General features: G+C 42.9%; 2 protein-coding genes across 3 annotated transcripts in view; one reads left to right on the forward strand and one right to left on the reverse strand.

Annotated features, from left to right (window-relative positions):
- The window catches only part of zye (zona pellucida domain-containing protein zye), a 78,543-nt gene extending 59,487 nt beyond the window's left edge, over positions 1 to 19,056 (forward strand). The window contains exons 3-10 of one of the 2 annotated variants that reach the window (XM_028313306.1): positions 6,309 to 6,589; positions 7,160 to 7,319; positions 8,718 to 8,891; positions 9,431 to 9,609; positions 9,965 to 10,100; positions 10,215 to 17,202; positions 17,728 to 18,384; positions 18,501 to 19,056. In XM_028313306.1, coding sequence (XP_028169107.1) covers positions 6,309 to 6,589; positions 7,160 to 7,319; positions 8,718 to 8,891; positions 9,431 to 9,609; positions 9,965 to 10,100; positions 10,215 to 17,202; positions 17,728 to 18,384; positions 18,501 to 18,724 — 8,799 coding nt within the window. In that variant the 3' untranslated portion in view covers positions 18,725 to 19,056. Of the gene's footprint in view, positions 1 to 6,308; positions 6,590 to 7,159; positions 7,320 to 8,717; positions 8,892 to 9,430; positions 9,610 to 9,964; positions 10,101 to 10,214; positions 17,203 to 17,476; positions 18,385 to 18,500 lie in introns of both variants that reach the window. The other variant, XM_028313299.1, reaches the window with a different exon arrangement.
- Positions 19,057 to 21,195: 2,139 nt separating this feature from the next.
- Positions 21,196 to 23,897, reverse strand: part of CYP49A1 (probable cytochrome P450 49a1-like) — a 29,003-nt gene continuing 26,301 nt past the window's right edge. Inside the window, exons 8-12 of the mRNA XM_028313424.1 lie at positions 23,407 to 23,551; positions 22,614 to 22,777; positions 22,425 to 22,503; positions 21,937 to 22,140; positions 21,196 to 21,418 (exon numbers count right to left, since the gene is read on the reverse strand). Coding sequence (XP_028169225.1) covers positions 21,305 to 21,418; positions 21,937 to 22,140; positions 22,425 to 22,503; positions 22,614 to 22,777; positions 23,407 to 23,551 — 706 coding nt within the window. The 3' untranslated portion in view covers positions 21,196 to 21,304. The remainder of the gene's footprint in view (positions 21,419 to 21,936; positions 22,141 to 22,424; positions 22,504 to 22,613; positions 22,778 to 23,406; positions 23,552 to 23,897) is intronic.

The raw sequence follows: 23,897 nt of genomic DNA on the forward strand, positions 1-23,897 counted from the left end.
TTTCTCAGACCAGTGATTAGTCATCTAACTCAGAACCATCACAGCGGAGTTTTTAGGTCGCTACTTTGACTGCGGAAGAAAGCGCAATCAAAGTACTGGTAATACTTGTAATTCGTGCAACAAATTTATTTGTCCTTATCATTCCATGATGGCCTGTATCTACTGTTCAAAATATAATTAATAAATAAGTACAAATAGTACTTAATAATTTACTAAACTGCCAAAGTTGTCATTTTCTTGATGAAAAATGATGATTTTTATGTTTTGGTTAATTTATAAAAACTGAGAAGAACTGCTCATTTCTTTGTTTGATTATTTCATTAACTAATACATGACAATAAATATAAAAAATAAAGAAACATGTTTTTATAAAGAGATGTCTTATTTTTTTACTCCATAAAATGGCTTACGCATGTAATCCGCGCGACCATTAACGTAATATTTTAGAGCGCGACCACCGTAGGGTTAAGTAGGTAACATAAATTCCCGAAAAGAAACGAAATAATCACGAAGATAGCGCGCCTAAATGTGTGCGTTTTCGAATGTTGTTAGATATTCTAAATTCAAATTCAAATAACAGAACTTGGCTGTACCTATATCTTTTATGCCTTTGCGTTCCCCCAAGATAAGTAAAAATTAATGTGTGCGTTTTCGAATGTAGTTAGATGTTCTAAATTCAAATTCTTTTATGCCTTTGCGTTTCCCCAAGATAAGTAAAAAAAGAAAAAACCATACGGCCATGTTTCTTTTCAAAGAGGTTGAATATTATTTTTGACTTTTGAAGTTCCAAATTCAAATTGCCTATCAAATAGCAAAGTACCAGCAATGGGTGCCATCTCTAGCCGCTCCTAAGACCTTGAAGCTCACCGCCACATACCGGCACGTCTCCAAGTCAGCCTGATTTACACAATATTTTAAAGTATAGAATGTAGAAAAATAAAGAGACAATGTTAACAAAACTTAGAAACAGATTTTAATGTAAAATGTTGCTAAGACGAACCGCATGGCTTGCACTGTGAAAAAGTTATCAGAACCCATGTAGAGTCAAACTTCTAATTTTACAACTTAGTCAAAATATGTGTGACATGAGCGTTTCATTTCTACCTATTAAGTATTAAAAAGCTCTCTAAGCTGATGAAATATTATGTAGGTACGGCAATACAACTCCGGCTTACAAAATAATTGATAAAACTAATAAGTAGGTACTTACTTCTTTAACACTTAGCAGTTAATAATTTGAACCACAACTCAAAAAGCTGTCTAAAGAAAGAACCTTCACACACAAATAAATATGCTAAATATCTTATAATAATAGACTTAATATTCACACTATGAACTAATCAGCAATATTCCATCGTTTACATAATGTTATGTGAGCTAAAAGGCCCATAAACTTTTACTGCTTTGACGTAATCAAAATAAAACTTTGTACATGTCGGGTCAGAGTTGAATATTCTATGCATAAATTAATTAATACATTTTAAGAGCTTTAGCAAAATGGACGATCAGCTAATGAAAGTAGTAACAGTATGTAATTATTACATAAATGATTGCGCGTGAGCATAATAATAATGAATGTCTAGGGCGAGGTAAAATTGGAGAATTTAAAATGTATTAAAAGCATCGATTAATATTTGGAATGCGAAAGTTTGTGAGAATGTATATTATGTATTATTAATTTACTCACCTTTACATAGAAAACAAAGTCACTCACTATCGGTGCGCATAGATCTTTTAAACTGCGCAACGAATTTTCATGCAATTTGAGTGATTCAAGAAGAAGGTTTATTTCTATAATACCTACATACATTGCACCCATGCGAAGCCGGGCGAGTTGCTAGTCTACGAATACACACTAAACAAATGTTGATAAAACTGCACTTTATTATATTACTTGAGACTTATAGATTAGTTATCTTTAACCGGAATAGCTTTATCTGAGAAGACCTCAGGTTAATTGCTTAATAAGGCGATGCGTCACAAAGACCAAAGAAGTGTGGGAGGTGGTGGGAACCATCTCATAACCTGTACCATACATCTGGGGGCACGGCAGTGCCCCCGCCAAGTCGAGCGCGAAGCAAACACTGCCGTACCATCCTTTACTGGAACCATTTCGCCGCATTTACAGGCCCATATTTGAGAACCTCTGGCTAAGACCAGAACGCAGAAATTTTCGTCATCTAGTTAGCTATAATCACATACTTAAAATCCAAAATTTCAAGTCTGTAGGTCATTTACTTCCGAAGTTAAGCGAAAGCAAAGTTTCGCATTTATGACACTCACTCACTGATGATCATCAAAATAGAACTAGTACTTCCCATAAACTCAGAGAGCTGAAATTTGGTACAGAGTTAGGGTTTAATGGCCACATAAAGGGAAAACTATAAAAACTAGGAAAATCGAAGATCTAGAGTAACACCACATTCATAATCAATACTACTAGCGCCACACCGGCACCGTGGTGTTCGCCTGTACCGCTCACCGCTAGATGGCGCTAGCACTTTGAGAGTCGATTTTCTGCACCGCGGTGTCCAGATTTTTTTTCCTTTCTAGACCCCCCCGTCGATTAAGTTGAATGTTGTGTAATTTGAATTTGGTCGATTTCGTTAATTATATCGTGAGGTTCGCTAAGGTTAAGTTATTAATAAAACAATAATTCTGATTCGTTGTCCATTTTAAAGGTCGCTATGTTTAATATCGTAAAAAAAAATGTCGATAATATTAAAGGACGACGACGTTAAATAATAATAATGTGCCACATTCTACAAAAAGAAGTGAAANATAATAATAATAAATACACTTTATTGCACACCAAACAAATAACATAACAGAAGAAAAGGAACACACAAGGTACAATTAGGCGTTCTTATCGCTATGAAGCGATCTCTTCCAGACAACCTATGGTGAGGATAGCTACTTGAAACAAATATGAAGGGGAAGGCGGTGTCGACACTAAAGAAATAAATTATAATAAAAGGCATACAATTTAAACCAAAATAATACATACAAATAATACACAAAATATATTAATATATATATATACATATATAAATTATAATATATACTAATTTATATTAATTTTTATGCTGTAATAATGTTCTGATGGCAAAAGGTAAAACAGCGCAACCTTTTTCGCATCGGATTCACGATTCGTAAAAACATTTATTCAGTTCCAAGTCCTCGTTGATTATGTTTAACAATCTAGAAATATTATACGCCATAAAAACTTAATTCTATTACTTATTAAAAATAAACTATTATTTCAAGTGTCAAAATGTCAAACTTCATAGAATGGAACCTCAGTGACCATCTATGGTAGCCTGTAAGATGCATTGGCCCATAAAATCGCACAGCCATTATGCACTTGCCTGTACGGGCATGACTTATTGTTGCCATTAAACCCGCCATGTGCTTCTGCCGTGAGAATCATATTGCAAAGTGATAGATAGATGACATACGTGATTTATTGAAAGTACAGTCAACACACCAAACTACACATTTTGTTGCAAAATAACTCTTATTACAATAACATAAAATGTCACAGTGCTTAAATTGAACTTCTGTTGTCTGTAAAATTTTAATTTGTCGTAAGTTAAGTAGGTAACATAAATTCCCGAAAAGAAGCGAAAAATTCACGAAGATAGCGCGCATAAAAATGTGTGCGTTTACGAATGTTGTTAGATATTCTAAATTCAAATTCAAATAACAGAACTTGGCTGTACCTATCTTTTATGCCTTTGCGTTCAAGATAAGTAAAAATTTATGTGTGCGTTTTCGAATGTAGTTAGATGTTCTAAATTCAAATTCTTTTATGCCCTTGCGTTTCCCCAAGATAAGTAAAAAAAGAAAAAAAAAACTATACGGCCATGTTTCTTTTCAAAGAATATTATTTTTGACTTTTGTTTTGAAGTTCCAAATTCAAATTGCCTATCAAATAGCAAAGTACCAGCAATGGGTGCCATCTCTAGCCGCGCGCTCCTACAGCCTTGAAGCTCACCGCCACATACCGGCACGTCTCCAAGTCGGCCTGGTTTACACAATATTTTAAAGTATAGAATGTAGAAAAATAAAGAGACAATGTTAACAAAACTTAGGAACAGATTTTAATGTAAAATGTTGCTAAGACGAACCGTATGGCTTGCACTGTGAAAAAGTTATCAGAACCCGTAGAGTCAAACTTCTAACTCTACAACTTAGTCAAAATATGTGTGACATGAGCGTTTCATTACTACAAGTACGTGTACTACCTATTAAGTATTAAAAAGCTCTCTAGGCTGATGAATGTATAGTAGGTACGGCAATACAACTCCGGCTTACAAAATAATTTATAAAACTATAAGTAGGTACTTACTTATTTAACACTTAGCAGTTAATAATTTGAACCACAACTCAAAAAGGTATTAAAGAAAGAACCTTCACACACAAATAAATATGCAAAATATCTCACAATAATAGACTTAATATCCACACTATGAACTAATCAGCCATATTCCATCGTTTACATAATGTTATGTGAGCTAAAAGGCCCATAAACTTTTACTACTTTGACGTAATCGAAATAAAACTTTGTACATGTCGGGTCAGAGTTGAATATTCTATGGATAATTAATTAATACATTTTAAGAGCTTTAGCAAAATGGACGATCAGTTAATGAAAGTAGTAAGTGTTAATATTACATAAATGGTTGCGCGTGAGCATATTATGAATGTCCAGGGCGAGGTAAAATTGGAGAATTTAAAAATTATTAAAAGCATCGATTAATATTTGGAATGCGAAAGTTTGTGAGAATGTGTAGATGGATGTTTGTTACTCATCTTAGGCTGAATTGCACCATCTAACTTTAACGGTACGATAACTGTACCTCTAGTAGGAAAAACTTTCGAGTTCGTTTCGTTGCGTATTCAAAGTGTCATCGAAAAATTTTGAATGAAAAATTAAACAGCGCCCCCTATATCATAGCCGCCCTAGGGGGCGCTGTTTAATTTTTCATACAAAATTTTTCGATGACACTTTGAATACGCAACGAAACGAACTCGAAAGTTTTTCCTACTAGAGGTACTGGTGTTTTTTGTATGGAGTAGGTATTACAGATTTTTGACGTTTGTCAAAGTTAAAGTAAGATAGTGCAACCCAGCCTTAATAGATAAAACAAAGTTAATCTCGCACTCGGTCTCGTCTTTTAAATTGCGCAACGGATTTTCATGCAGTTTTCAATAATACGAGTACGAGTGGAAGGATTCAAGAGGACGGTTTATTTCTATAAAAATACATTGCACTCATACGAAGCCGGCGCGGGTAAACTACTACACAAATGTTGTTACATAGATTAGAGTTTTTCAGTTTGTCTTAAACCGGAATGGCTCTAACTGTTAACACCTCAGGTTAATTACTTAATAAGGCGATGCGTCACAAAGACCAAAGATGTGTGGTGGGAACCATCTCATAACCTGCACCATACATGGCATTACAGTAATAAATTAGAAACGATTAGCTAAACTATGAACTAAATACCAAAACCAATAGAATAGACAGTAATATTTTAACATCGTATTGACCGCGACTCTCTCTTCTGAATTTAGATATTTTTCCTTGCCTCACTCTTTCTTTCTCTCTCTTTCTTTAGGGGTATTTTTATGAGTGCTAATGAAATACTATTTCAAATACCTGTAACATTTTACTAATAATGTTGTCATTCCCCAGTTAAGTTGTAACTATTTTGTCATCGAACAATATAGAGTATGTTTCAAATTCACAAGGCCCACAGAATATAAAGTGCGTGTGAGTGGAAAAAAATCCCATTGTCTGCACCTAGAACAATAAATTATAGATATCATTAATTACCCCGTTGCCCCGATATGGGGGAAGATAAACTTGTTACTAAATCTGAACTAATTGATATGTTGTTGTGTGAAGTTCAATTAAATTACGACCGTGAATAATGGCTGGATTTAACTATGACGTAAATAATTATAGGGTGCCAAGAAAACAAGAAATACTTACATAAATCTATTTTAAGAACACTTTTTGGTAATATTATTTTACTAACCTTGAGTTATTTTTGTCGTAAATATAAAAAGATTTGTTGTAGAAGTAGAAATAGCTTTATTGAAACCTAAATTAGCATTAATTCACAGTACTTATTCACTTGACTATTATTACGTAGAGCTATCTAACTCTATGCATAGCTCTATGTAAGCGCTAACAAATAACAAATCAAAGTACTTACTAAAATTATGCCACACATACAATTTCTCTAACTCCTAACTCAGTTCCAAACCATTGTCTCATACTCCGTTTTCCTCTGTAGCTGTCGCTAGCTACAGCTGTTTCAGATGACATCAACACGCTCACAGCTGCTGAGCTGAACCTCCAGCTCTCAGGAGAGAATGCCCTCTCTCCTTTCTTCTCCTACGAGAGCGATGAGGAGGCAGGAGTCACCTTCGTGAGGGGAGCCAGGGCGGCCAGCGCCCTTGCCCCGGAGATCGAGGTTCAATGTTCTGGAGACTTCATCGACGTGACGGTGGAGTTCCAAGACATTTACGATGGCATCATCTACAGCAAAGGATTCTTGAGTGACCCGAAGTGCAAGTAAGTTGAGCTGTGTGTCTTGGCGCAGACCACCGATTTTTTGTCGGCCGATAGTTTAGTCGGGCTCGGGCAGTTAATCAGTACAAGCATGTATGGGAGTGCGCACATTGAATCGGCCGATTCTTCATACAAATTAAAATCGGGCCCAATTACTATCGACTAACTAAAAATCGGTGGTCTGCGACTATGCTAAAAGAAACTACTCTCTTCTTTTATTATACCAGAAGTTGCTTGAATGCTCCTTCTTGAATGATCTTCTTTAAGTTGTGTTGTGCCCATTTGGTATTCTAGACATTAGAGTCGAAACTTGATCATTTTGTTTGAAAACTTGAATACACTTAAAATGAATACAATTCGAAATGAAATTTTGAAACTTAAACTTTCTGCTTGTGACTACGGCTACAGCCAGATTATCAAGCTGTAAATTCTCATGAATGTATTACCAAATAAATATCGCAAGATTCGTTTCAAATGAAAACGGAATTCTTTGTATTTACATCATTATGATAGCCTTTAACCCTTACCGCTATTTCTTTTGTCATCTTCTACATGAACTTCGTACCTTTCCAGATATGTTTCACTCGGTGGAAGCCAGTCCCGGTACTCCTTCAGGGTGCCACTAAACGGCTGCGGGTCGCGCCCCCTCTGCAACGCTTGTGGGACCATCGACAATGTGCTAGTCTTCCAGGCTGATGACTTCGTGCAGGGTCCCTTGGACTTCGCCAGAAAGGTACTTTTTAAGAGCATTTGAAAAAGGCAAAGGCGTTGCTGTTGCGAATGTCTGTTCTGAATCTGTTCTGTTCGAATCTGTTTACCACCATGTTGGCCAATTTGAGCCGCCTTCTAGCTAAGTATTATGAAAACAGTAAGTTAGTAAGCAGTAAGTTACTTCCACCAAAAGTTATTTAAATACGCTATTGAGTTCAGTCTAGTCTAGTCTATAAAGCCCTTTCAAAAGAAGATTATTCTAGAGTTAAAAAGAAGACACAATAATTTATTAATAATTTGATTTGATAAATAGTGCCAGCAACGTTTAAAAATATACATAGAGAAATCTATCCAGAATCTCCACTGTCCACGCAATATGATTTCCCATTTTTCCTTTGGGACAGAATAAATGTGTCGTGCCTTTTCTAATTAAATAAGATCCATCTAAAGATTTTAAGAGCTTGCGATTAGCAACAACTAAGTATACAGACTTCCTGCATTATTTACTCAATAACTTTATTGTGCATATCTTTTAAGATTCTCACAATGATTACAATTTGAAATAGTTGCTGACATTATTTTGTAATAGGACAGAAAGTGTAGATCTTGCCCATTAGACGGATGGAAGGTCAAGAAGTTACGACACCAGTGTCATCGTGGATTGGTGTTTGGGGGACACGAATAATCAAGTTTATTATGATTAGTTCGGTAGTACTAGTGCACATGTTATGTTGACACAAAGTTACTAATAAAGGTGATTTCGTTGTAACTTTTTCTGTCTCTTTCGCCAGCATTATAGGTACTTAATTCTGTCAAGAGCGAGAAAAGTGATTATAGACAATATAAATAAAGTCCTTAAATGCTTCTACAACTTACTTAAATAATAATAATCTTATTACCCGACTGCCCCAGAAAGAGGGTCATGTTTTTCGATGCATCTCTTCGCTGCGCGTAATTTAAGTATACACATACAATGCGCATTAAATAAATAATCCGAAAAAATTGCATATAAAATTAATGTCACGGAACATCTTTAAGTTGCTAACCAAGGTCAGACAGGATAGACAGATATTATGTATTACCTACTTGTAATTTGTATATTTCGAGATTTATTAAGGTAAACCACATGTAGTCCTGGCCTTAGCGATGTATAAGGTGCAATGAACTTGAGTAAATAATACTATATTTAATAAAAATACACAGATAGTTGCCTGCTGTTTTTGTTATACTTTAATTTTTCAAAGGTTCAATTTAAAGTTTCAAGGTATTTACTAGTATTAGCTACCATGATTATTTTCAAAACCTATGCAAAAAAAGTGCCTTTTAGACCTGTAACATTCAACGTTTTAATGATTCGATAGGTATTTCTTTTGTGGATCTATTATTGACATGTTTTAACATTCCATACCTCTTCTCCCAGGTATCATGCGCCAGGACTTCCCTCGAGGTATCCACGGGCGTGGGCAGACGCGAGGAGTCCCACACCCTCAAGCTGAAGCCCTTCATGGTGGACATGTTAGAAGTGGTTGCTGTGGAAGGACCGGCCGGAGGCGTTGAGTGCTGGATGGACATTCAGAAGGGTGTCTTCCCCAATGTAAGTATTTACTGGACTATTCTCACCTCTCGTTCCCACCGCTGCAACTCCTGTGTAGCAAGGATCTACAGCTTGACCGCCAATAAAAACCTAACCAGTGAAGGTCAAGTTTGTCCGGGAGGAAAGTAAAACTGTCATTGGATCCGGAACAAAACTAATGAATTAGAAAACGTAGGTGGAGTTCGAAGATAATTTCGACTTCTATCTATTGCAAAACAAATATTTAGCAACCTTTAAGCAAAGATGCCCATCCATCATTATTGTCGTTATTCTTAACTGCAAGAATTAGACCCTCTCCAATTTTACCAGATGCGAATGGAGTATTTGGCCTACACACATCACCCAGGCCATTTTATAGACGAGTAGAAGGAACATTTTACACTCCTTAATAATTATTAATATTCGTGACAGCTGCTGCAGCATAGATTCACCATTACAGACCTATCTGATCCTGCAATGAAACATAAATAACAACAGCCTTCTTAATTATGAAAATACTTATTCGTCCGGTGACTTTAACCCTTTCTTCTTCGTTGCAGACTTCTCCACTGACTGGCTCTATCAAGATTGGAGAGTTCCTGACCATCCTGGTGTACCTGAAGGATTCGAGGAAACAGTTCAACCTGAAGATCCACGACTGCTGGGCGTACGACAGCGAGAATTATGACAGCCCTAGCACTAACAAGATCCAGCTGACTGACAAAGAAGGATGCCCCCAGTAAGTTGAGAAAAAACTGTTACTCTGGTTCTTCAGATCCTCGTTGTCCAAAATGGACTACACCAGCACCATCGAATTGCTATCCTGGATCCACTGATCCTCGTTGCAAAATCAACTATTCCTGCACCGCCTAACCTAAATTCGAGAGACCGTTTTGACGCATGCTGCTAAATATCTTTACATACGGAGTCCATACTCGTTGCATAGTTCTTTTACAATTTTATTCTTAATTTGGATCTTTGGTTTATACCAGCAACAGCAAAATACGAGAAATCAAACCTACTAGTAACTCATCTATTTCTTCCAAGTAAAGAGTCACTAGTTATTGTGACTTGTAAATGTTAAAAAATTCCAGGAAAAAGAAGCTCATCGACTTCTGGCAGAAGTCAACCAACACGGGAAAGAGTGGCGCTACGTTGATTGCATACAGCAAAGTCAGCGCTTTCCGCTTCCCAGAGACTGATCAAGTGTACCTGACTTGTAACGTTGAGGTAAGCATTTACTTACATATATACTAAAACTTCTTGTGGCGGATACCATAATTTCTGCTATTTATACCGTGCTTCACTTTGATAGATTACTAAAGGCATTTAACTCTTTTTCAGTTATGTACAAATAACTGCGAAGCGAACTGCGGAACGACACAAGAGATAACGACAACATTCAGACCTAGGTGTTACCCAGGCTCAACAGACCCCAGCTGTGGGGGAGTCACAGCGCCACCACAGATTAAGTGCTACCCAGGATCTACCGACCCCAGGTGCCCGAGCGTGACAGCACCGCCTACAGCGCCTAACTGCTACCCAGGCAGTACCGACCCTCGCTGTCCACGACCCACCACCCCTTCAGCTCCCAACTGCTATCCAGGAAACACCGACCCACGCTGCCCTAGGCCTACCACGCCATCCGTACCGAACTGCTACCCTGGCAGTAATGATCCTCGCTGCCCACGGCCTACAACATCGGCTCCTAGCTGCTACCCGGGCAGCACTGACCCACGTTGTCCTCAGCCCACGACACAAGCACAGCCCAACTGCTATCCTGGCAGCACGGATCCACGATGCCCTAAACCTACGACACCTGCACCGCCTAGGTGTTTCCCGGGCAGTAACGATCCTAGATGCCCATCACCCACTACATCTGGCCCAAGCTGTTACCCAGGGAGCACAGATCCTCGTTGCCCGAGACCTACGACACCTAAACCAGTCTGCTACCCAGGATCTCCGGACCCAAGCTGTCCTCAGCCGACACGTCAAACAACATTAACACCACCAACATATTTACCACCATCAACAGCAGCTCCGTCTTGTTACCCTGGTAGCACTGATCCTCGGTGCCCCAAACCAACTACGCCTGCGGCTCCTAACTGTTACCCTGGCAGCACAGATCCTCGTTGTCCTAAGCCGACAACGCCAGCACCACCTAACTGCTATCCTGGATCTACGGATCCTCGTTGCCCCAAACCAACGACACCTTCAGCGCCTAACTGCTACCCTGGTAGCAGTGATCCTCGTTGCCCCAAACCAACGACACCGTCAGCGCCTAACTGCTACCCTGGCAGCACGGACCCACGTTGTCCTAAACCTACTACGCCAGCACCACCTAACTGCTACCCTGGATCTACGGATCCTCGTTGCCCCAAACCAACTACGCCTGCGCCTCCTAACTGCTACCCTGGTAGCACTGATCCTCGTTGCCCCAAACCAACAACACCTTCAGCGCCTAACTGCTACCCTGGCAGCACGGACCCACGTTGTCCTAAACCTACTACGCCAGCACCACCTAACTGCTATCCTGGATCCACAGATCCTCGTTGCCCCAAACCTACTACGCCTGCGCCTCCTAACTGCTACCCTGGTAGCAGTGATCCTCGTTGCCCCAAACCAACGACACCTTCAGCGCCTAACTGCTACCCTGGCAGCACGGATCCTCGTTGCCCTAAACCAACTACGCCTGCGCCTCCTAACTGCTATCCTGGTAGCAGTGATCCTCGTTGCCCCAAACCAACGACACCTTCAGCGCCTAACTGCTACCCTGGCAGCACGGACCCACGTTGTCCTAAACCTACTACGCCAGCACCACCTAACTGCTACCCTGGATCTACGGATCCTCGTTGCCCCAAACCAACTACGCCTGCTGCTCCTAAATGCTACCCTGGTAGCACAGACCCACGGTGTCCACGACCAACCTCGCCTAAACCAGTCTGCTATCCTGGCTCACCAGACCCCAGCTGCCCTCAACCACCTCGCCCAACAACGCTTACCCCTCCTACATATTTACCACCTTCCACTACGCCTGAAGCACCTAAATGCTACCCAGGCAGCACTGATGCACGATGCCCGAGACCAACTACACCAGCTCCACCAAGATGCTACCCTGGAAGTACAGATCCTCGCTGCCCTCGACCAACAACACCTGAAGCTCCTAAATGCTACCCAGGTAGCACTGATGCTCGTTGTCCAAGACCAACAACACCTGCACCTCCGAACTGCTACCCTGGAAGCAATGATCCACGGTGTCCGAAACCAACTACGCCGTCAGCTCCTAACTGCTACCCTGGATCTACTGATCCTCGGTGCCCAAAACCAACTACGCCTGCACCACCTAACTGTTACCCCGGTTCTTCGGATCCTCGTTGTCCTAAACCAACTACGCCGTCCGCTCCTAACTGCTACCCCGGATCTACTGATCCTCGGTGCCCCAAACCAACTACGCCTGCACCACCTAACTGTTACCCCGGTTCTTCAGATCCTCGTTGTCCTAAACCAACTACACCAGCACCACCGAATTGCTATCCTGGATCCACTGATCCTCGTTGCCCTAAACCAACTACTCCTGCACCGCCTAATTGTTACCCTGGCAGCACAGACCCACGCTGCCCTAAACCAACGACACCTGCGCCACCTAGATGCTTCCCAGGATCGAATGACCCACGGTGTCCTAAACCAACTACACCATCACAACCTAATTGCTATCCAGGTAGCACCGATCCTAGGTGTCCAAAGCCAACTACGCCTGCCCCACCAAATTGCTACCCTGGCAGCACTGATGCACGTTGTCCTAAACCAACAAGTCCTAAACCAGTCTGCTATCCAGGATCACCTGACCCAAGCTGTCCTCAACCACCAAGGCCAACTACCTTAACACCTCCTACTTACTTGCCTCCATCCACAGCTACACCAAAATGCTACCCTGGTAGTACTGACCCTCGGTGTCCAAAGCCCACTACACCAGCCCCACCGAACTGCTATCCTGGAAGCAACGATCCTCGTTGCCCTAAGCCTACAACTCCTGCCCCGCCAAGGTGCTTCCCAGGCAGTACCGACCCTCGTTGCCCGAAACCTACCACACCAGCAGCTCCAAACTGCTACCCTGGATCCACAGATCCTCGTTGCCCTAAACCAACTACTCCTGCACCACCAAATTGTTACCCAGGAAATACAGACCCAAGATGCCCTAAGCCTACTACGCCAGCACCACCTAACTGTTACCCCGGTAGCAATGATCCTCGTTGCCCTAAACCTACAACTCCAGCGCCACCTAGATGCTTCCCTGGCAGCACGGACCCTCGCTGCCCACAGCCAACGACCCCGGCCCCACCTAGGTGCTTCCCTGGCAGCACGGATCCTCGCTGCCCTCAACCTACTACACCAGCCCCGCCTAGATGCTACCCTGGCAGCAACGACCCACGATGCCCTAAGCCAACGACACCGGCTCCACCAAATTGCTACCCTGGCAATAATGATCCTCGTTGTCCAAAACCTACTACTCCGGCACCGCCAAACTGTTACCCCGGAAACACAGACCCACGTTGCCCTAAACCCACTACACCTCAACCTTTGAAATGCTATCCAGGTAGCACAGACTCTAGATGTCCCCGGCCTACGACACCAGCGCCACCTAATTGTTTCCCTGGCAGCACAGACCCGCGCTGTCCTAAACCCACTAGTCCCAAACCTGTTTGTTACCCAGGATCACCTGACCCAAGCTGTCCTCAACCACCAAGGCCAACTACCTTAACACCTCCTACATATTTACCACCCTCTACAGCAACACCAAAATGCTACCCAGGCAGCACTGACCCTCGCTGCCCCAAGCCTACTACTCCTGCACCTCCTAACTGTTACCCCGGAAGCAATGATCCTCGTTGCCCTAAACCTACAACTCCGGCCCCTCCCAGGTGCTTCCCAGGAAGTACTGACCCCCGTTGTCCCAAGCCTACTACACCAGCTCCACCAAACTGTTATCCTGGAAGCACTGATCCAAGGTGTCCCAAACCAACTACTCCTGCACCACCAAACTGCTACCCCGGTAGCAATGATCCTCGCTGCCCTAAGCCTACGACTCCTGCCCCTCCTCGTTGCTTCCCAGGCAGCACAGACCCTCGCTGCCCACAGCCAACGACCCCGGCCCCACCTAGGTGCTTCCCTGGCAGCACGGATCCTCGCTGCCCTCAACCTACTACACCAGCCCCACCTAGATGCTACCCTGGCAGCACGGACCCCCGCTGTCCCAAGCCTACAACTCAAGCGCCTCCTAACTGTTACCCTGGTAGCAATGATCCACGATGCCCTAAGCCTACTACCCAGGCGCCTCCAAATTGCTACCCAGGCAACAATGATCCGCGTTGTCCTAGACCCACCACGCCAGCCCCACCTAAATGCTATCCTGACTCGACAGATTCTCGCTGTCCTAAACCAACAACCCCCAAACCGGTTTGTTACCCAGGTTCACCCGACCCTAGCTGTCCTCAACCACCAAGGCCAACTACCTTAACACCTCCTACTTACTTGCCTCCATCCACAGCTACACCAAAATGCTACCCTGGTAGTACTGATCCTCGTTGTCCAAAACCAACGACACCGTCCCAGCCAAACTGCTATCCTGGAAGCTCAGACCCTCGATGCCCCAAACCAACTACTCCGGCTCCACCTAGATGCTTTCCTGGTAGCACAGATCCTCGTTGCCCTCAGCCTACGACACCAGCTCCACCTAGGTGCTTCCCTGGATCTACTGACCCTCGCTGTCCCAAACCAACTACTCCTGCGCCTCCTAACTGCTTCCCTGGTAGTACGGACCCACGTTGCCCCAAACCTACAACGCCCGCGCCTCCTAACTGTTTCCCAGGAAATAATGACCCTCGTTGCCCCAAGCCCACAACTCCCGCGCCTCCTAACTGTTATCCAGGAAACAATGATCCTAGATGTCCCAAACCAACAACCCCCGCACCACCAAGATGTTATCCTGGCAGCACAGATTCCCGCTGCCCAAAACCAACTACTCCAGCTCCACCGAACTGCTATCCTGGAAACACTGACCCCAGATGCCCAAAACCGACAACGCCTGCCCCACCCAATTGTTTCCCAGGAAATAACGACCCACGTTGCCCAAGGCCTACGACACCTGCGCCCCCGAATTGTTTCCCTGGAAGCACAGACCCTCGTTGCCCCAAGCCTACAACTCCTGCTCCACCAAGATGCTACCCAGGCAGCACGGACCCACGTTGTCCAAAACCTACAACTCCTCAGCCGACAAAACTAGTCTGCTACCCAGGATCACCTGATCCCAGCTGTCCCCAACCACCAAGACCCACAACTTTGACTCCTCCCACATACCTACCACCTTCGACAGCTTCACCTAAGTGCTTCCCAGGTAGCACAGATCCTCGCTGTCCAAAGCCTACGACACCAGCACCACCAAATTGCTACCCTGGCAACACAGATCTTCGATGCCCAAAACCAACTACTCCAGCTCCGCCTAGATGCTTCCCTGGCAGCACAGATCCTCGCTGCCCTCAGCCTACCACTCCTGCTCCACCCAGGTGCTTCCCTGGATCTACTGACCCTCGTTGTCCCAAACCAACTACTCCTGCTCCTCCTAACTGTTACCCAGGTAACACCGATCCCCGTTGTCCTAAACCCACTACTCCTTCTGCACCAAACTGTTACCCAGGCAACACTGATCCGCGGTGCCCCAAGCCTACTACTCCTGCGCCTCCTAACTGCTTCCCTGGTAATAACGACCCAAGATGTCCAAAGCCTACCACGCCGGCTGCTCCTAATTGTTACCCAGGCAACACCGATCCTCGTTGCCCCAAACCAACAACCCCCGCACCACCAAGATGTTATCCTGGCAGCACAGATTCACGATGCCCCAAGCCTACTACCCCGGCTCCACCTAAATGCTTCCCTGGGTCAACAGACCCACGTTGTCCTAAACCAACTACTCCTAAACCCGTCTGCTATCCAGGCTCACCCGACCCTAAATGTCCTCAACCACCAAGGCCTACCACATTGACACCTCCAACATATTTGCCACCGTCTACGGCTACACCAAAATGCTTCCCTGGTAGTGCGGACCCACGTTGCCCCAAGCCTACAACGCCCGCGCCTCCTAACTGTTTCCCAGGAAATAATGACCCTCGTTGCCCCAAGCCTACAACTCCAGCTCCCCCTAACTGTTATCCAGGAAACAATGATCCTAGATGTCCAAAACCAACGACACCAGCTCCACCCAGATGCTACCCAGGATCTACTGATCCTCGCTGCCCTAAACCAACAACCCCTGCACCTCCTAACTGCTTCCCCGGTAATAATGATCCTCGGTGCCCCAAGCCCACAACTCCAGCTCCCCCTAACTGTTATCCAGGAAACAATGATCCTAGATGTCCAAAACCAACGACACCAGCTCCACCCAGATGCTACCCAGGATCTACTGATCCTCGCTGCCCTAAACCAACAACCCCTGCACCTCCTAACTGCTTCCCCGGTAATAATGACCCTCGTTGCCCCAAGCCTACAACGCCCGCGCCTCCTAACTGTTATCCAGGAAGCAATGATCCTCGTTGTCCAAAACCAACGACACCAGCTCCACCCAGATGCTACCCAGGATCTACTGATCCTCGCTGCCCCAAACCAACAACTCCTGCACCTCCTAACTGCTTCCCCGGTAATAATGACCCGCGATGCCCCAAACCAACGACTCCAGCACCACCAAGGTGTTATCCAGGATCAACTGACCTACGTTGTCCGAAACCTACAACTCCTCAGCCAACAAAACCAGTCTGCTACCCAGGTTCACCTGACCCGAACTGCCCACAACCTTCAAGACCAACTACATTGACACCTCCCACTTACTTACCACCTGCGTCTCCTGAGCCTAAATGTTACCCTGGCAGCAATGATCCTCGTTGCCCCAAACCCACAACACAAGCTCCTCCTAGATGCTACCCTGGATCTACAGATCCTCGTTGCCCGAAAGTAACTACACAAGCACCACCTAACTGCTACCCAGGAAGCACTGATCCTCGTTGTCCTAAACCAACAACGCAAGCCCCACCTAGATGCTACCCTGGCTCAGACGATCCTCGTTGTCCAAAACCGACAACCCAGGCTCCACCTAACTGCTACCCCGGAAGCAATGACCCACGGTGCCCCCGTCCAACAACCCAGGCACCACCTAACTGTTACCCAGGAAGCACAGATCCTCGTTGTCCAAAACCGACAACCCAGGCTCCACCTAACTGCTACCCCGGTAGCAATGACCCACGGTGCCCCCGGCCAACCACCCAGGCACCACCTAACTGCTACCCAGGAAGCACAGACCCTCGTTGTCCAAAACCGACAACCCAGGCACCACCTAACTGCTACCCTGGCAGCAATGACCCTCGATGCCCCAGGCCTACCACTCAAGCCCTGCCTAGATGCTATCCAGGAAGCACAGATCCTCGTTGTCCTAAACCAACAACGCAAGCCCCACCTAGATGCTACCCTGGTTCAGACGATCCTCGCTGTCCAAAACCGACAACCCAGGCTCCACCTAACTGCTACCCAGGAAGCACAGACCCTCGTTGTCCAAAACCGACAACCCAAGCCCCACCTAACTGCTATCCAGGCAGCAATGACCCTCGCTGCCCCAAGCCCACTACACAAGCCCCGCCTAGATGCTATCCAGGATCAACTGACCCACGTTGTCCTAAACCCACAACACCTCAACCAACTAAACCCGTCTGCTACCCAGGTTCACCTAACCCTAACTGTCCTCAACCATCAAGACCAACTACATTAACTCCTCCCACTTACTTGCCACCTGCGTCTCCTGAGCCTAAATGCTATCCAGGAAGCACAGATCCTCGTTGCCCGAAACCAACTACACAAGCTCCTCCTAGATGCTACCCTGGCTCTAACGATCCTCGCTGTCCAAAACCGACAACCCAGGCCCCACCTAACTGCTACCCTGGCAGCAATGACCCGCGATGCCCCAAGCCTACGACTCAGTCCCCACCTAACTGCTACCCAGGCAGCAATGATCCACGTTGCCCCAGGCCTACCACTCAAGCTCCTCCTAACTGCTACCCCGGCAGCAATGACCCACGATGCCCCAAACCTACCACTCAAGCTCCTCCTAACTGCTACCCAGGCAGTAATGACCCTAGGTGCCCCAGGCCAACAACTCAGGCCCCACCTAACTGCTACCCTGGCAGCAATGACCCACGATGCCCCAGGCCAACCACTCAGGCACCTCCAAGGTGTTACCCTGGCTCCACTGACCCCCGCTGTCCAAAACCGACAACACCCCGACCCACAACACCTAGCTCTTGTTACCCAGGCTCTAAAGACCCTAAATGCCCACAGCCCTACGCTCCTAGCAGTACAAATCCACCTTCCACCTATCTGCCACCGTTCCCCGTTGATAACGAGATAAGGTCGTCTAGAACTGGCAGATTAGCTTCCAATGATGTAGATTTCTATGAAGATGGCGCTCAAACTGACGCAGGTACGTTAAACAAAATATGTTTAACTTAGTTTTTTTAAGTTTGAAACACATATTTTGTTCATTTGCTAGTGTCTTTTACATATGAAATCATACTTAATTATCGCTTTCTTTTTCAGACAACTTTGAATTCGCCAGAACTAAGCCCAGAAGTAGAAAAGCGAGAGATGTCAGTCATCTCAGCAACGACATTGCACAGCCTGCCAGTGGGTCGTCAGTCGTCTACCTGATTGTAGGCTCAGCAGTCTTCATGGTGCTGTCAGTATCCCTTGCCATTTACGCATTCAACAAACGCAGGCATATGTCAGTCAAACCAACTGTCAACGCTCAAACTCTTTGTTAAATATTTGTACAGTAACGTTAAGGTTATGGTTAATATTGTGATATTATAATAATGAACCTTTTATTTGCAATACATGCTTGCAAACTTTTTTGTGAAAAGGTTTACTATCACTGCCTTATTAGCTTTATAAATCCAGGCGCTTTTTATTCGCATGCCTATTTTATATATGTATAAAATAGTGCCATAATATAACTTGATGCAGTCTCGAAATTATATTGATATGTAATTATATTCCCTAGTCAAAATAAATATTTATGTACATATAAACAGAAATGTATAAACCTGTATTCGGTGATTAATATGTATAAATCATACTTGTTTGTGATATTTTTGTAAATATATTTGCCAGTACGCTATGTGGCCATTCAATGACTAGAGTTACTATGTAATGACGTGAATTATATTCGTTTTGTTTTGTTACAATGATATTTTTAAAGATACGTTTTATATTTTAGTATGCCTATCGTGTAGTTACCATACAAAACAGAACGTGTATAATGGGTCACTTTGAATTTTGACTTATGTATGTTAGTAAGATTGCTTGTGGAGTCAATCTAAGTAAAACATTCTATGAATGTCACTCGTTGTTTCATTTATTTCATAAGATAAGTTATTACTTACTACCTAGGTACCTAGTTCATATGATCCCAAATACGTAAAAAAATATTTAAATATTCAGAATTACTGTTCACATTAAAAACATAGTGAACTGCTTATTACACAGATTACCAGATAAATTGATACTTAATACACCTACACATTACACAGGTGATGCTCTACTTCTGGGCTTCGGCTTGACACTATTTTTTGGGACACCCTGTATACATATGTATGTTATACATACATATAGGACCTACACAATATTTTCAGCACTCTATTGCCTTCATGGTACGGTAGTTCAGAATTTTAATCGATTCCTACAATTATTATGTAGAGCGTATTACCACAGAATACATAATAGTAGCAACAGAAATTGCACTCCTTTGTGTAGGATCAGATGCCGGCATTTTAACGGTAATAATAATAATGCAAAATATCCAACGCACATGGTGCATTCGAAATCGCACCTTACTACTACGCTCACAAGAGCGCTATTTTTTTGTGTTCAGAATTGATCTACCTCACAGCTCAAGCGTCAGGGTTGTATAAGCAAAGTAAAAGAAATAAAAACTTAATTTTAAGAAGTATTTATTGTATTTACGATTGGTAAACTTTAATCTAGTGGTGTTTGTATAATCGTATCATCTCTAAAGTACCTATTAATAAACTTCAGTATTACGATAATTCAAAATTGGACAAATAGTTTTAAAAGGTGTAGTGTTGGAAAATAGACACGGTAAAGTAAAAGTTAATATTTTTATTAGGTAAAATTTTTTTTTTCTACATTTTTTTGTCATAAGTATTTCAAAATTATTCAAAAAGTGTAGTTTTTAAATTATTTAAATCACTACAGTTAATTATTATTTCTAAATATTACGATTTTCCATTAAAGAAGAATAACAGTGCTGTTGGAACAATAAACCTTGATTTCAACGATGATCGACCGAGCGTGTATAGAAATACGCGTGTGCTCACAGGCGCGTCACGGCGCGTGGCGGTCCTGACTGATTTGCAACTTGAAGTTGTCGCGCGCTGTAGGTAATTATCTCGGCCGGCATAGGCGAGTGACGGAGGCCTGGTATTACGTAGAATATTGTAGATCTTATTCCTTGATATACAAACAGGGTGGAAACGATAAGTGATCTCACTCGATTGTTTCTCAACTATACACCCTGTATACCCAGTAGTTAATATTTAACAACTGTAATGTACTTAGTTGTTTGTATACCAGTAACAGTAACGTTTTAAGCTTTACGGAATAAATAAAAATCACATTTATAAATTCACCATATTTAATTCACACAAGTAAAAATATTTCTTAAATAATTTTACACAGAAATATTTTACTTATTAATTAAAATAAAGATACAGCAGTTCTTGTCTTAAAATATTATATCTGTACAAAGACTGTATTAACGCTATTTTTACATTATTATTGAAATAGATGCTACTCAAAAGTTACAATAAAAATATTTTCAATAGTTAGTTACAAATTGAAAAACTGTAAAATTAAATCAAATACCTTTAGAAAACTTATATTTCAACTAATGGTCAAGACTTAAGGCAGTTATTACGAGTATAGATCGAAAAACAAACAGTGAAATCAAAACTAACTCCTTAGTTTAGGAAATCAGTGAATTTTCCCAGAAAACTCACGATTTTCACACGTATATTTTTTGTAATTAATTTTCAACATCTCATTTTAAAAAAAAAAACAATATTAACGAATTTATTTGGTATATTACACCACTCTGGCACTACGGAATCATTTATGTCTGTAATGTACATTATATTTATAGGTACCTACCTACGACCATACATCGGAATAGATTAGATAAGTAAATAATAAATAATGTAGTGCTTTTATAGTAAAACATCCCCCATCGGGATTCAATCCCGCGACGCTACAAAGAGCTTTAAATAATTATGAAAACACAAACCCTCTACCTATTCTGACCTGCGGTCATAATATTATTAAAGTTATGAGAATCGTTCAATCAGCTTCAACCGTATCGGGCCGTTGGGTGTGTACATGGGGTGGATGTGGTACTCCAAGGGCTCGTGGTGGTACTCCATCTTGAAGGCCTGTACCATCTGCAGACAAGAAACAGATTTACACGTTATTATGGCAATATAATGAAGATTTAGCAATTCATAAATCTTCTAAATTCAGATAGCAGAATTGCTAAAATCAAGTGGCAGCGGGCGGCGCACATAGCTCGTAGATTAGAAAATGCCCAGAATTCACTGGATCAGTTCAGCGCATAGATGACGTGTAGCGCGATGCTTGCCTGAGTCAAACGCTTTGTTTAACTGACTTTATCGTACGTTATGAACTGTCAAATGATTACGATTGCTTTACACAATTCCACCTTTGATTGTACCGGGAACAAGGTACTAGCATCGCGCTACAGATCATCTATGCGCTGGACTGATCCAGTGAAATCTGGAGTGGGAAACCGAGTCTGACTGCGCGAAGCGTCTGCTACCAGGGAAAGTTGGCGGGAGATCGTGCAGAGATGTATCCCCTACCACCTAGTTAAGTAGACTCCTCAACGTGGTCACCACCGTTCTGGCAAAGAAAGAGGAAAAAGGACAGAGAAGATCATTACCTTGCAAATAATAGTATGTATCTCGAGCTCAGCGAAGCGCCTGCCGAGACACATGCGCTTTCCAAACCCGAACGGCAGCGACGCGAAGGCGCTGTGCGTCTGACCAGGCGTCCGCCGCATCCAGCGCTCCGGCATAAAGTCGGACGCACGGGTGAAGTTCTCCTCGCTGTTGCCCATGACGTAATGTTGAAATATCACTTGGGTCTGGAAGGGATGAAAAAGACTTTATATTCTTTCATTCTTAGCCGTCTGTTATATAAAAATATCGCAAAAGGCGGCTAAAGGACAAATTATGTGAGGGGAGGCGGCCCAACCCGTCTGACCAGGGTAGGGGCGTGGACTTTATTTCTCTTTAATTTACCTCGCTCGTTGCAGGCTTGTTTATCTACAATATAAAACACTAGTATTATATTATCTGTGATAAAACTAATGCATACTGTTAACTAATATGTAAGTATCAGTATAATAACTAGGTATCAAATACTTACGCCTTTTGGTATGTTGTAGCCACAAATAACTGTATCTTTGGTGAGTTGCCGACCATTTCCAATTACAACTGGATACATTCTGGAATTAAGTTCATTCTTAAATTCACTGCCAAACCCCACAATGTGTTATCACATGTTGGATGCATTTAAAAGCATTCATGTTGGATGTTTGTCAATGTATTTACTTACCTTAAAACCTCTTTAACACAAGCCTTCAGGTAAGGCATCTGGTTAATGTCTCCAGGTTTCATGGGCCTGCCCTGCAGAGCCTTGGTGACTTCCTCGTGGATTCTGTCCTGGACTTCCGGCCTTAATGCCAGCTGGTATAACGTTGAAGCCACCGCATTGGATGTCTGGAAATGAATAATGGATTGTTATTAAAATCCTTGAACAATTGAATTATTTAAAAACAATAAATTATGAGGTAAACTATTTTTATCAGTCTCAATGAAATGTACTAAGTTTAATTCTGGCTGGTTTTATGGGTCCCTAATAAAGTTTTTTCTGTATCGATCCTCGAACCTACAATACTCGTATAAAAACTAGTTTTTACCAGTAACTAAACTATGTATGTAATATAACAATGTAGAGATATATTTTCTAAGTCTTAAACAAAAGTCCAGAGCGAGCACTTAATGGTGTAGCTACATCTATTGCAAGTAACATTGACTATGAAAACTTCTACAGGCGCGTGTATCAAGGAACTAATCCTGATAACTTCCCTTATACTTGACTCATTGGATATTTATCATTGGTCTCTAATTGTCACAAGTAACTTTTATGTACGTGTTATAAGAACCTTTAACTTCCAAGTAAGCCACAACACTTCTTATTGGCTAGGTACTTTTTTTTTTTCGTTTTCACCATCAGTCCCTAATTTTTAAGTGACCCCTATGGTAACACATAGCAGGAATTTTGTTTTCATAGGGGTCACTTAAAACTTAGGAACTGATGGTGAAAACGGGCATTAGTGTGTCATTACCGTGTCAATTCCCACAAGGAACATGTCGAGAGCAGCCACGGCAGCCACTTTGGGCCCGGCGGCCGCGACCAGGTCCTGAAGTAAGGACTTGTTGGTGACAGTCTTCAGCTCCTCCAGCGCCCTCTCCACGTGTCTCAGAGTTACACTGGAAAAGAACATGCAAATGCTGATAAAAACACTCTTCTCTCGTCTCTTGCGGCACTGCTTATCTGTCTACATTTAAGATCTTGGTTTCTGAATTACTCTGAAAGATGTTTATAATTTTGAGAAAAAATAGTCATACAGCGACTTGACCCGTGGACTAAGCTATGGGCCAAGTCGCTGGAAGACTCATATGAGGGGTCTATAGCCATCAGTATAATCTCTCAAAGGTTAGGACTAGTGGTGGAAGTGATCAAAGCTTTTTTTTCTATCAGATCTGCAACCATCTGATCTTGTATTTACCAAAATGATTGCTAAGATGTGTTTATGTCAACGTGAAATTATGAACT

Source organism: Ostrinia furnacalis, unplaced genomic scaffold, assembly GCF_004193835.3.
Source record: "Ostrinia furnacalis isolate ACB-3 unplaced genomic scaffold, ASM419383v2 OfSCF0312, whole genome shotgun sequence".
NCBI lineage: Eukaryota > Metazoa > Arthropoda > Insecta > Lepidoptera > Crambidae > Ostrinia > Ostrinia furnacalis.